This window comes from Scyliorhinus torazame, chromosome 14 (genome assembly GCF_047496885.1).
Source record: "Scyliorhinus torazame isolate Kashiwa2021f chromosome 14, sScyTor2.1, whole genome shotgun sequence".
NCBI classification, from domain to species: Eukaryota; Metazoa; Chordata; class Chondrichthyes; order Carcharhiniformes; family Scyliorhinidae; genus Scyliorhinus; species Scyliorhinus torazame.
Genome location: NC_092720.1, coordinates 158,175,953 through 158,189,202, shown reverse-complemented (window position 1 = coordinate 158,189,202; position 13,250 = coordinate 158,175,953). Strand labels below are relative to the sequence as shown.

Below are 13,250 nucleotides of genomic sequence, written 5' to 3'. Positions count from 1 at the left end.
CTGCTGAGATTTTCCAGCATGTTCTCTTTGGGATCAATAACAGGTCTTATACAAGTGGAATGCCGTGTGTTGGGCCACGCATTTGAAAATGAGTTTCTGGGTTTACTTGGATTTTGTTACTGCATTGGTACAGTTAAAGGGGAATTAATTAATGATTAGACATAGATTACTGTAGCTGTGTGGGGTCTTTATGTTTGTAATTGATAAAAGTTCTTGCTGTGTGTGTTTATACAAATTCTTAGACTAAAGCTTGTTTTTTTGATTAAAAGCACCAAAGTATGTTGAATAACAACCGAAAGCCTCTTGTGCTCATCTTAGGCAAATTAAGCAGTTATAGGTCAGGTGAACTCCATAATATACTTTGGAGTTTTTAAACCCTGGCCCATAATGTGGGAAGTCAGGGACATTCCAGTGTCCAGAATGACAAAGTGTGCAGCAAGTGTCTCTGTGTGCAGCTACTCAAAATCCATGTTTAGAATCTGAAGCTGTAACTGGAGTCACTGTGGAGCATCTGCAAGAATGATCTCTTCATGGAAAACTTGTAGTGAGCTGGTCACACCTGTAAGAGGTGCACACTCTCGTTTGCCCTTGCTGTCAGTTCTTGACTTCTTTAGGATTTTACAAAAGACAAACGTACACAGAGGCTCAACCAGAAATATGTTAACAAAAAAAAACACCCCTAATGTCCGAATACATGATCTCTAAAGTAGTATAATGATGCGGCATAACACTCAAAACTACAGAATGTTAATAAAATCCTCCACTGAAAAAAAACATATTTCTGCCCAAACCTTAACCAGTTCAACTCAAACCCCCTCAGGATTTGTTTGCACCTTAAATTATCCTTAAACCTCAGCCCCACTATCCCTTGAATTTGGCTGATAAGTCCCTACATGATTGGTTCATCTGTGCGTGCTGTAGAACTGTGAATCAGATTGACTCTTCCGGACTCTCCTTGGTGACTGCAGTGTCACACTCTATTGTCTTGGCCTTTTTATTACAAAACGTTATCAAAAACTTGGTGCTCAGTACTTTTGTAGTCTATTTAGCCTGGTTACTGCCTTGGTCCAAACAAACCAATTCATCATGATGTTGCTTCCACGACTGAAACAATGGAGCCCATCCAGGTGTGATGTCTCTGGCTCCCATATTGTGTATGTGATGAAGTTAATTTCTCCTTGGGTGTTGTTTGTTTAATGTCTGTTATCTGATCAGCTCTGATGGTCTCCCAGTTTCTTCAATTGGATTATCTGATGGTCACTGTTTTGTGTGTTTGAGATGTCTTTACACAGAGTTGACTTGATCTCGGTGTTGACATGCTTTGTAGATTAACCCGACAGTACAGCTTGCCTCTGTGTGTTGAGGTTCGGCCTGTTTGTTTGCCGTGTTTATGTCCATGAAGCTTTTTGGTTTTTAGTTTAATAAAAGTGCAGCTGGAGGGGATTCCGATCCTACAAACCTTTGTTTCCAATTTATTCCACATTAATAGTCCAAAAGAAAATGATCAAACTTGAACCAAAAAACTTTGTACTTTTTAATCTGTTCCAATTTTGTCTATCACTACACATACATTGCACATATAATCTTTGAAATGTTCAGGTCTTCACTTCCAAATGATATCTCTGAGCAGATAGAAGTGGCTTGAGAAAGATGCTTTGAAGTGAATTGTGGTCAGACTCGACCATCACTTTCTCTCTCCCAAACAGGTACTGTTGAAATGCTCACAAGCAAAGATAATATCTAGTCATTCTTTCTCTTTTAAAAAAAAAGTAAATTTAGAGTATCCAATTATTCTTTTTCCAATTAAGGAGCAATTTAGCATGGCTTATCCACCTAGCTTGCACATCTTTGGGTTGTGGGGGTGAGACCCATGCAGACACGGGGAGAATGTGCAAACTCACATGGACAGTGACCCAGGGCTGGGATTGAACCTGGGACTTCAGCCCGTGAGGCAGCAATGCTAATCACTGCGCCGCCCTCACTATTTCTTCATCTGTACATAGCATCGTTCAGTTTGTGTTAATGTTCTGGATACAAACACAACTGGTTGTCCTTGCTGCATGAGGGTTGCTCCAAGTCCTGTTTCACTGGCATCGCACTGCTAGCTGACTCCATCATTGACACCATAGTACCTCAGCACTGGCGTTGTCATCATTGGTTGTTTGATGTGAGTGAAAGCTGCTTTTGGTTCTGTGACCCAACACCACTGAACATCCTTTGCAGTGAGCTTGTGTAGATATTCACACTCTGATGACAGAATGACTAAAACTTGGGTTAGGTAGTTCCCATGTGGGTTAACTGATGTCTCTAAAGGTCCAACTATGTTACAGTTTTATTACAGAATTCACACCGATAGGGTTTCTCCCCTGTGTGAGTGTTGATGGACCAGGAGATACACTGACTGTGTGAATGTCTTGTCACACACCTCACATCTGAATGGTTTCTCCCCAGTGACAATCTGCTGGTGCTTCAGAAAGTCAGAGGATATGGTGAAAGCTCTCACATGAAGATCGCATTGGAAGAATATTTGCACGACGTGATATCTCTGCTGTTCCAGGAGAGTTGAAAACATAATTGAAGCATTATCGCAAACCTCACAAATAAATGGTTACTACCCTGTGTGGATCTTCTTATGGAGATTTTAAAAACACTTTTTTGCCCACTTCACACATGGATGTTTTTTCCCCCTGTGAAAGCTTTGGTGTACATGGAGACTTGATGATGTAGAGAATGATTCATCACACACCTTGCCCTTGAATGGTTTCTCCCTTGTGTGAATGTCTTGGTGTCTGTGGAGGGTGGATGAAGTTGTGAATGATTTGTCGCACACCCCACACTTGAATGGTTTGTCCCCTGTGTGAATGCGTTGGTGTAAGAGGAGTTCCGATGATGACGAGAATGATTTGTCACACACCTCGCACTTGAATGGCTTTTCTCCTGTATGAATGCACTGGTGCCTATACAGAGTCGATGACTGAGAGAATGATTTGTCACACACCTCGCACTTGAAAGGTTTAACCCCTGTGTGAATGCGTTTGTGTATGCGGAGGTTTGATGACTGTGAGAATGATTTGTCACATACGTCGCATGTGAATGGTTTCTCCCCTGTGTGAATGCGTTGGTGTGTGCGGAGGTGCAGTGACCTCATAAAGGATTTGTCGCAGATCACACACGTGAATGGTTTCTCCCCTGTGTGAATGCGTTTGTGTATGCGAAGGTTCCCGGATAGTGAGAATGATTTGTCACATGTCTCACATGTAAATGGTTTCTCTCCTGTGTGAATGCGTTGGTGCACAAGCAGGCTCGATTGCAGCATAAATGATTTGTCACACACATCGCAAATGAATGGTTTCTCCCCTGTGTGAATGCGTTGATGTACGAGGAGGCCCGATGCCAGCATATATGATTTGCCACACAAGTCACACGTGAATGGTTTTTCTCCTGTGTGAATGCGTTGGTGTGTGCGGAGGTTCGATAACTGTGAGAATGATTTGTCACACATTTTGCAAACAAATGGTTTTTCCCCGGTATGAATGCGTTCGTGTTTGTGGAGCGTTGATGACTCAGAGAACGATTTGTAACATTTTCTACACGTGAATGGTTTCTCCCCTGTGTGAATACGTTGGTGCTTACGGAGAGTCGATAAATCAGAGAATGATTTGTCACACGTTTTGCATGTGAATGGTTTCTCCCCTGTGTGAACACGCTCATGTACATGGAGACTTGATGACAACAAAAAGGATTTATCACACATTTTGCATGTGAATGGTTTTACTCCTGTGTGAATGCGTTGGTGTTTGCGGAGGTTTGATGAAGTTGTAAATGATTTGTCACATACCTCGCACGCGAATGCTTTTTCCCCTGTGTGAACGGGTTGGTGTTTGTGGAGACTTGATAAATGTGAGAATGATTTGTCACACACCTTACATGTGAATGGTTTCTCCCCTGTGTGAATATTTTGGTGCGCACGGAGAGTTGATGCCAACAAGAAGGTTTTTCCGCACACTTGACACATGAATGGTTTTTCCCCTGTGTGAGTGCGTCGGTGTGTCCGAAGATTTGATGAATTTGTGAATGACTTGTTACACACTTCACACGTGAAAGGTTTTTCTCCTGTGTGAGTGCGTTGGTGTGTGCGGAGGTTCGATGACTGTGAGAATGATTTGTTACACACCTCACATGTGAACGGTTTCTTCCCTGTATGAATGCGTTGGTGTTTGCGGAGGTTCGAGGGATCGGTGAATGATTTGTCGCACAGCTCACATGCAAATGGTTTTTCCCCTGTGTGAACGGGCCGATGATTTTCCAGGCCCGATAATTGTGCAAAGCTCTTGTTACACACCTCACATTTAAACATCTTCTCCCCAGTGTGACTGCGTCTGTGAATCATTAGTTTCCTTTGGTGTGTGAAGGTTCGGTCACAGACCTCACACTTGAATTGTTTCTCTTCCATGAAACTAGTGTTGATGGTTGACCTTGTATATTAGGAGATCCTATGAGTTTATGGCGCCCTTCACACACACCTCACACTTGGACAGTCTGTCATCTGTAGCAACAAGGCTCGATGAATGATTGAAGCTGTCACCACATTTGGAATCCACTCTCACGTCTTCTCGCCTCACCCCGACCGATCGTCCACAGCCGAACCTTTGGAAAGGTCGGTTCTGATTAAAGGTTTCACACCACTGACCAGTTTCAGATCTGATGATATGTCAAAGCTCTCCTGACCCGACCGATTTCAATGTCCAACCTTCTCTGTGTTCAGCAATGCTGCGAAGGGACTGGACCTTTGGTGATGGTCAGGATCTCTCTGCGGTGTCTATCCTCACTGTATTTTCTGGTGTAGAATGGTGCAATCCTTCTGTAAAACAGGAAAAGGAAACATGATTTCCAGTTTGTTTGTTATACTTTGACAGGATGTGGGACTCGCTGGCTCGGCCAACATTTAATACCTTACAGAGATGGTGGTGAGCTAATTTCTTGAACTAATGAGCTCCATGGGTACAGGTACACCTACAGTGCTGATCGGGAGGAGTTCCAGGATTTCGACCCAATGACAGTGAAGAAACATCAATATAGGCAGGACAGTGGCGCAGTGGTGCCTCACGGCGCCGAGATCCCAGGTTAGATCCCGGCTCTGGGTGTGGAGTTTGCACATTCCCCCGTGTTTGCGTGGGATTCGCCCCCACAATCTAAAGATGTGCAGAGTAGATGGATTGGCCACGCCAAATTGTTCCTTAATTGAAAAAATTAATTGGGTACTCTAAATTTAAAAGAAAAGAAACATCAATATAGTTCCAAGTCAGGATAATGTGAAGTTTGGAAGGGAATTTGCAGGTGACTCTGTTGCGATGCATCCAATGCTCTTTTCTTTCTAGATGGTAGAGGTTGTGGGTTTGAAAGGTGTTGTTCAAGGAACCTTGGTGAATTGCTGCATTGCATCTTGTCGGGAACGAATGTTGAAGGTGGATCGGTGCCAATCAAGCAGGCGGCTTTGACCTGAATGCTGTGTGTACATTTATAATATTCTAGTGATTCCTTACCAGCAGCTTGTAGCTAAACAGGGACAATTTTGGAGAGTGCTTCTGTGAGAACATCCCTTGAATAAAGCTCTTAGTTTTATTGAATCTCCACGGCCTCCTAAAGTCAATCCAGTGAACACAATTGGTGATGCGGAAGCTGGAGAACACTCACAGTCACTCGAGGGAAACAAAAAATAAAATAAAATAGTTGCCGCACAAAAACTGGTGACAGGGAGTCGAGCAACGGTTGCACCCACCCTGAGGGAAAAAAAGAACAAAAATATGAAGAAAGTAACTTTGAAGAGAAGCTGGCCACGTGCTCTACCCAAAATGAACTCGATAGCTGTGAGTAGCAATTACCTTGCAACAACAAATTTAGAGCTGGGGGTGTTGTAAAACAAAGAAAACAGGCTGAGCTCGGGCTGTGCCTTTTTCTGGGGAGAAAGGAAGCAAGGTAGTGCGAGAAATTCATGGCACATTGTGCACATGCAGGTCCTTTCATAGAAAAAAGTGGTGGCAGATTTTGGCACCGTGGGACCATTTGCTGAGAATACAGAGCGATGGCGCTCATATACAGAGCAATTCGACTATTTTGTTCAAGCTAACAAGATAGCAATAGATGTAAAAGTCCCAACATCCTTGAACATAATGGGTGAGGTGGGGGGATTTTAGCCTCCTTTGGAATCTGGTAGAGCCGGAAAAGTCAGGCACAAAAGCATCTGACAAAATAGTGGAAATCTAGCAGGGTCATTTTTCACCGAACCTTCTCGTCATCGCAGAAAGGTTGAGGTTTCATGAGCGCAACCAAGAAGAAGGGAAATCAATTACATTGTTTGTAGTGGCACTGAAAAGATTGACTGAAAACAAGAATTTGGGGATGTATTCAATGATAGATTAGTCTGTGGTTTAAGGAGCGAGAGACAATTCAAAAGTGGTTATTAACCGAAGGCAACCCGACTTTAAAGAAGTTGTTGTATCAATGGAATTAGCAGCCAAAGAAGCTCAACAGTTGAATTCAAACACAAGAATTCACAAGGTGCCAGCCGAAACCAGAATGCAAACACAGACTTGCACTTGACATACGTGTGCTGAAACCGGAAACTCAGGAGCAGATTATTTGTGCAAAGACAAAGTGTGCAGAAATTGTGGAAGAATGGGCCACATTGAATGTGCATTTTGGAAAAAGAAATAAGCTTCAGGAAAAATTTGCAAAAATTAAGAGCTGAATAAAACAAATGGCAAACAGAATAAAGGAAACAGTGTCGATGTAGTGGTACAAATAGGATGTGAGGAGTGACCCGATTCACAGTCTGAAGATGGAGTTGTCATTAAAATGTACTAGCTATTGCTGGCGCTACAAATCGGTACTGGGTCTCTCCAGCTACTCGAAGGACAGCTGGTAAAGATGGAAGTGGACATAAGAGCAGCCATCTCGCTGGTGTCAGAAATGGTTTATAAATAAAAGTTCCGACATACCTCTCTGAAAACCTCTTAAGATAGTGTTAAAAATTTACACTGGAGAAGTGGTCTGTTGAGAGGCCTGGAATGATATCTAGTATATCATCTTTGCATATATGAATGATTGCGTGTGTAGAATAGTGTGTAATTACAGCATCCAGCCACTAGATGGAGTAAGAGCTCATCTCACGTGCCACATGGTGGTCTGTGTGTTCTTGGAGTGAATTAAAGAGGTTAGAGACCGTCCTGTTTTTCAGTAGTTGTGTATTGTAGTTATTTGATCTAACACTTAGCTTTTTCGTCATACTTAAGAATTCAGTTTATAGCGTTGTGTAAATAAATTGACTTTGATTTAAATTGACAAAGTCTTCATGTTCTTTGTAGCAAATTACAACATTAATAATATTAATTTAAATAAACAAAGAATATCACAGGGCCATGTAACAGTACAATTGAATGGACAGACGGCAGATTTATCCTTGCACATAGTCAAAGAAAATTATCGAGCACTAATGGGCAGAACTGGTTGGAAAAGATTAGGTTAAATTGGACCAAAGCAAACCACATGATAATTATAATAATCTTTATTGTCACAAGTAGGCTTACATTAACACTGCAATGAAGTTACTGTGAAAAGCCCCTAGTCACCACACTCCGGCGCCTGTTCGAGTACACAGAGGGAGAATTCAGAATGTCAAATTCACCTAACAGCACATCTTTCGGGACTTGTGGGAGGAAACCGGTGCACCCGGAGGAAACCCATGCAGACACAGGGTGAACGTGCCGACTCCACACAGACAGTGACCCAAGCCGGAATCGAACCTGGAACCCTGAAGCTATGAAGCAACAGTGCTATCCACTATGCTACCGTGCTGACAGATTCTGAATCAAGCCTTACCAAAATCCTGAAGAAACAGACTATTGCTGAACTGGGAAGAATGTCTGGCACAAAAGTAATATGGGAAAGGTAGCCAATCCATGGCTGACAAGGAAAATTAGGGATAGTATTTGACCCAAGGAGGTAGCATCCAAAGTGGCTAAAAAAAAACCAACAGGTGCAGGGATTGGGAGCTGTTTAGAATTCAGCAAAAAAGGACCAATGGATTGATTAAGAAGGGGGAAATAAAGTACAAAAATAAGCTTGCAGGGAACATAAAAACTGACTGAATAAGTTTCTTTAGGTAGGTGAAGAGAAGTAGATTGGTGAAGACAAATGTTGGTCCCTTACAGTCAGAAACAGGGGAATATATTATAGGGGACAAAGAAATAGCTGAGTAACTAAATACATACTTTGGTTGTCTTCACAAATGAGGAACAAATGAGATACCAGAAATGCTGGGGAACGTGGGGTTTAGTAAGAAGGAGGAACTGAAGGAGATCAATATCAGTAGAGAAATAGTGTTGAGGAAATTGGTGGGATTGAAGGCTGATAAATCCCCAGGGTCTGATAATCTACATCCCTGGGTACTAAAGGAGGTGGCTCCAGAAATAATGGGTGCATTTATAGTCATCTTCCAGGATTCTATATGCTGCGGATCAGTTCCTGAAGATTGGAGGGTGGCTAATGTATTTAAAAAGGGTGGTAGAGAGAAAGCAGGGAATAATAGACCAGTGAGCCTGACGTCAGTAGTGGGGAAAATTCTAGAATCCATTATCAAAGAATTTATAGCAGTGTAATTAGAAAACAGTGGCAGGATCGGACAGAGTCAGCATTGATTTATGAAGGGGAAATCATGCTTGGAAAATCTACTGAAATTCTTTGACGATGTAACTGGTAGAATTGATGAAGAGGAGCCAGTTGATGTGGTGTATTTGGACTTTCAGAAGGCTTTTGACAAAGTCCCGCAAAAGATCAGCGTGTAAAGTTAAAGCGCCTGGGATTGGGGGTAGTGTATTGAGATGGATAGAAAACTAGTTGGCAGACAGGAAACAAAGAGTAGGAATTAATGGGTCTTTTTCAAATTGGCAGGCAGTGACTAGTGGAGTACCGCAGGGATCGATGCTAGGAACCCAACTATTCACAATATATATTGATGATTTAAACGAGGGAACAAAATGTAATATCTCCAAATTTGCAGATGACACCAAGTTGCATGGGAGAGTGAACTGTGAGGAGGATGCAGAGATCCTTCAATGTGAATTGGACAAGTTGAGTGAGTGGGTAAATGAATGGCAGATGCAGTTTCTGATACAAGGTTATCCACTTTGGCAACAAAAACAAGAAGGCAGACTATTATCTGAATGGCCATAAATTAAGAGAGGGGAATGTGCAATGGGAACTGGGTGTCATCGTACACCAGTCACTGAAGGTAAGCATGCAGGTGCAGCAGGTAGTAAAGAAGGCAAATGGTATGCTGACCTTCATTGCGAGGATTCAAGTACAGGTGAAGGGATGTCTTGCTGAAATTGTACAAGTCCTTGGTGAGGCCACACCTGGAATATTGTATGCAGTTTTGATCTCCTTATTTGTGGAAGGATGTTCTGGCTGTAGAGGGAGTGCAGCAAAGACTGATTCCTGCGATGGCAGTACTGAAGTACGATGAGAGATTGAATCGGTTAGGATTGTATTCGCTGGAGTTCAGAAGAATGAGGGCGGATCTCAAAGAAACCTATAAAATTCTAATATGACTGGACAGGGTTGATGCAGGAAGGATGTTCCCGATGGTGGGTGTGTCCAGAACCAGAGGTCGCGGTCTGAGGGTACGGAGCAGACCATTTAGGACAGAGATGAGGAGAAATTTCTTCACCCAGAGAGTGGTGAGCCTGTGGAATTTGTTACTACAGGAAGGAGTGAGGCCAAAACATTTAATGTTTTCAAGATGCAGTTAGATATAGCACTTAGGACGAAGAGCATCAAAGAATATGGGGAAAAGCGTGATTAGGCTATTGAGTTGGATGATCAGCCATGATCATAATGAATGGCGGAGTGGGTTTGAAAGGCTGAATGGCTTCCTCCTGCTCCTATTTTTTTCTATGTTTCTATGTTTAGCACGGTGTTAGTGCCACACAATATGATGGAGAATATCCTCTTTGAAATTAAAAAAGCTTTTTTTTAAAAAAAGAGTACCCAATTCTTTTTTTCCAATTATGGGTGAATTTGGCATGGCCAATTCACCTATCCTGCACATCTGTTTGAGACCCACGCAGACATGGTGAGAATGTGAAAACTCCACACGACCAGTGACCCAGGGCCAGGATCGAACCTGGAACCTCAGCACTATGACCATTGTGCCACCGTGCTGCCCAATGGAGAATATTCTCAAAGTGAAAACAGGACTTTGTCTCCACAAGGACTGTGAGGTGGTTATTGCCAATACGGACATGAACAATATATTTGTGAGAGGTAGATTGGTGAGGATGAAGTCATGTAGCTTTTTCTCTCTTGTTGCTTCACTCACCACCTACCCAGACCAAGTCTAGCAGCTCACTTTTAGGACTCACCCAGTTGGTTAGTTTGGTACTACTGAACCCCACTCAGTTATGGACATTGAAGTCCCCAACTAGAGTACCTTCTGTGTCCTTGACATCATCCAATTAGTCAACTGGTATTCAATATGGAGGAAGCACTTGATCAGTTGAGGGATAGGGGGTTTGGGGAGGAGAGCAGAAGGTTGTAACCAGCAGGAAGTTTCCTTTCCCATGTATAACCTGATGCCATTAAACTTCATAGGTTCAGGATCAATATTGAGGACTCCCAGCGTAACACCTTCTGACTGTATTCCACTGTCCCTAGGGTGAGTTGGTCCTGCTAGTGGGATGACATTCCCAGTGAGGGTGATGGTGGTGTCTGGGATATTGTAAGATGGGTATTTTTCAGTGAGTGTAACTATGTGGCAGTAGCTTTGACTAGGCTGTGGAACAGCTCTCCCAATTTTGGCAAAAGCCTCCATATGTTTGTAAGCACTTGCAGGGTCTAAAGGGCTGGGTTTGCCATTGCCGTTTCCACTGCCGAAGTTGCTGTCTAGTCTTGATTTCATTCTGCTGTGAATAGTCGATTGATACAACTGAGTGAATTGCTGAATTAATTTCAGAAGGTATATAAGACTCACTCACATTGCTGTGGGCCTGGAGTTACATATAGGCCAAACCTTTCTCCCTCGGTGTACCCGAACGGTGTACCTGTACTTGTGACAATAAAGATTAGATAAAAAACACAGGTAAGGACGTCAGATTTCCTTCCCTAAAGGACATTAATGAATCTGATGGGTTTTTATGACAGTCAACAAAGGTGTCATGGTCACCATTACTGGACTAGCTTTTAAATCCACGTTAGAAATTGAATTTAAAATTCACCAACTGCTGTGTGGTGTTCTGAATCCAAGTCCTCAGAGCATTAGCCCAGGTGCCTGGTATTATTGGGTGCCTGGTATTATTGGTCTAGTGGCTACACCACTGGCACCTCCGAATTAGAGTCTGTTCCACAACAAGCGCCAGCCTGCAATTCCCCTGTGTGGGGATCAGCTACGTCCTTTCTTTTTCCTCACTTGACTATCACACACCCTCTATTTCCAGCAGGGACACTGGATAGTGACCCAGAGCAGACAATGTAGCAACTTTCTTTCCTCCACCCAGACCCCATCTTCCCACCGTGAGGATAGTGGAAAAAACAGGTGGACAGACCATAAAACGGTCTATCAATACACTATGAGCTTGAGTTCTACTGGTGAAGACCAATTTTATCCTTCAAGTCTGCGTTTAATATAAAATTCAATGGAGATTTTGAAATTTCTCCCCTTATTTTCCCAATTTATTTGAAGAAAACACACTGGGCAGAAAGTGCTAGAAGCTAAGGAAAATATTGCTTCCTTGACTGAAGGATTCTTCCTGGGAAATTAGATACACTGCACTCACTCAGACTGCACATCCCAAATTCAGCTCTCAGACACAGCACTGGGCAAAACTATCAAATCCAACCCCAGTCTTCTTGAAAAGGCCGAGGCCTTCAGGTAAAATCGTTAAAGAAAACATTGAAATACATTTCAATAAATCTGTGTCTGCCCCGGTGTACCCCCCCCCCCCCCCCCGCGCGATAATTTCCCTTCACCTCATATTCAGAAATGACCCATCACCAAAACTCAGCCTGTAAATCAGAAGGGAAATGCTTCCAATAAACACCCTCAATATCCAACACACAGCCACTCAAACAGCTCAGCACAAAGCACCGAGTAAACAGGTCTCTGAGCTGGATCTTCTCACACAGCATAAGGGGCATTTCCACACCTGACTGCCCACAGGATAGTCAGACTGCCTGAACATTAGTGTGGATATTGTGCAATGTAATTCTTCTAAATTCTGCTCCTTCACTCACCATCTCCTGACTTGGTTTGGAGTCCCTACAGGAAGTGAAGCAGCTGTGGTAGAGGAAGAGGAGAGAATGGGCAGAGTGGGTGGGCTCTCTGATTGACGTCTCTCACAGACAATCCAAATATTTCTGCAGGAACAGGAGTTTCCTGCAGTTTGGGAAACTGACCGGGAAACGGAGGCGACTTTGAGCAGCAGCTCAGGTGGGGATTTAAACTTGTCATTGTCCCATCTGAATAAAACCTCACTTTGACAGAGATTTCGAGTGTGGGAATAGCATTCCTCATCCTCGTGGCTTTCAAATTTACATCAGTGTGGGAACGGCTGGAACGGAAAAGAGAGTGGATGAGGAGTTTGAGCCAGTGTTTGGGGAGAGACTCTGTTACCGAGGGAGTGGCCACAGTGACTTGTAGAGTTACGCCGTGACTCGGTGTAAACTGCTTGGGGACTGTGACTCGGAGATTAACAGCATGGTAGCACAAGTGGATAGCACTATGGCTTCACAGCGCCAGGGTCCCAGGTTCGATTCCCCGCTGGGTCACTGTCTGTGAGGAGTCTGCACGTTCTCCCCATGTCTGCGTGGGTTTGCTCCGGTTTCCTCCCATAGTCCAAAGACGTTCAGGTTAGGTGGATTGGGCCATGATAAATTGCCCTTAGTGACCAAAAAAGTTTAGGAGGGGTTATTGGGTTACGGGGATAGGGTGGAAGTGAGGGCTTAAGTGGGTCAGTGCAGACTCGATGGGCCGAATGGTCCCCTTCTGCACTGTCTGTTCTATGTTATAACTCCAGTGTGACCAACTTGAATACAATAAGGTTCAGTTTGACTGTTGTTTCTCGGGGCTGTGCAGCAGGGATGAGGAGGCAACTCAGAGCCTGACCTGCTCACTACTTTTGGCATTTTCACATGATTCCACTTTTTAAAGCACACAAACAGTTCATTTGCCCCATCTGATTTCTATGTGTGCTTAT

The 13,250-nt window shown here is 43.4% G+C and overlaps 1 protein-coding gene across 4 annotated transcripts; it reads right to left on the bottom strand.

Annotated features, from left to right (window-relative positions):
- Positions 1-1,521: 1,521 nt before the first annotated feature.
- On the bottom strand, positions 1,522-12,423 carry LOC140390109 (uncharacterized). Of its 4 annotated transcripts, none has more exons than XM_072475027.1 (2): positions 2,708-5,805; positions 1,522-2,467 (listed from the first exon to the last, which is right to left on the bottom strand). In XM_072475027.1, the coding sequence occupies exons 1-2, from the start codon at positions 4,451-4,453 to the stop codon at positions 2,345-2,347; spliced, it is 1,869 nt and encodes a 622-aa protein (XP_072331128.1). In that variant the 5' UTR covers positions 4,454-5,805; the 3' UTR covers positions 1,522-2,344. The 4 variants fall into 4 exon arrangements, with proteins under 4 accessions (XP_072331128.1, XP_072331126.1, XP_072331127.1 ...); XM_072475025.1 differs by lacking the exon at positions 1,522-2,467 and adding an exon at positions 12,289-12,423 and having other exon boundaries at positions 2,486-4,861; XM_072475026.1 differs by lacking the exon at positions 1,522-2,467 and adding an exon at positions 11,034-11,102 and having other exon boundaries at positions 2,486-4,861.
- Positions 12,424-13,250: the final 827 nt, after the last annotated feature.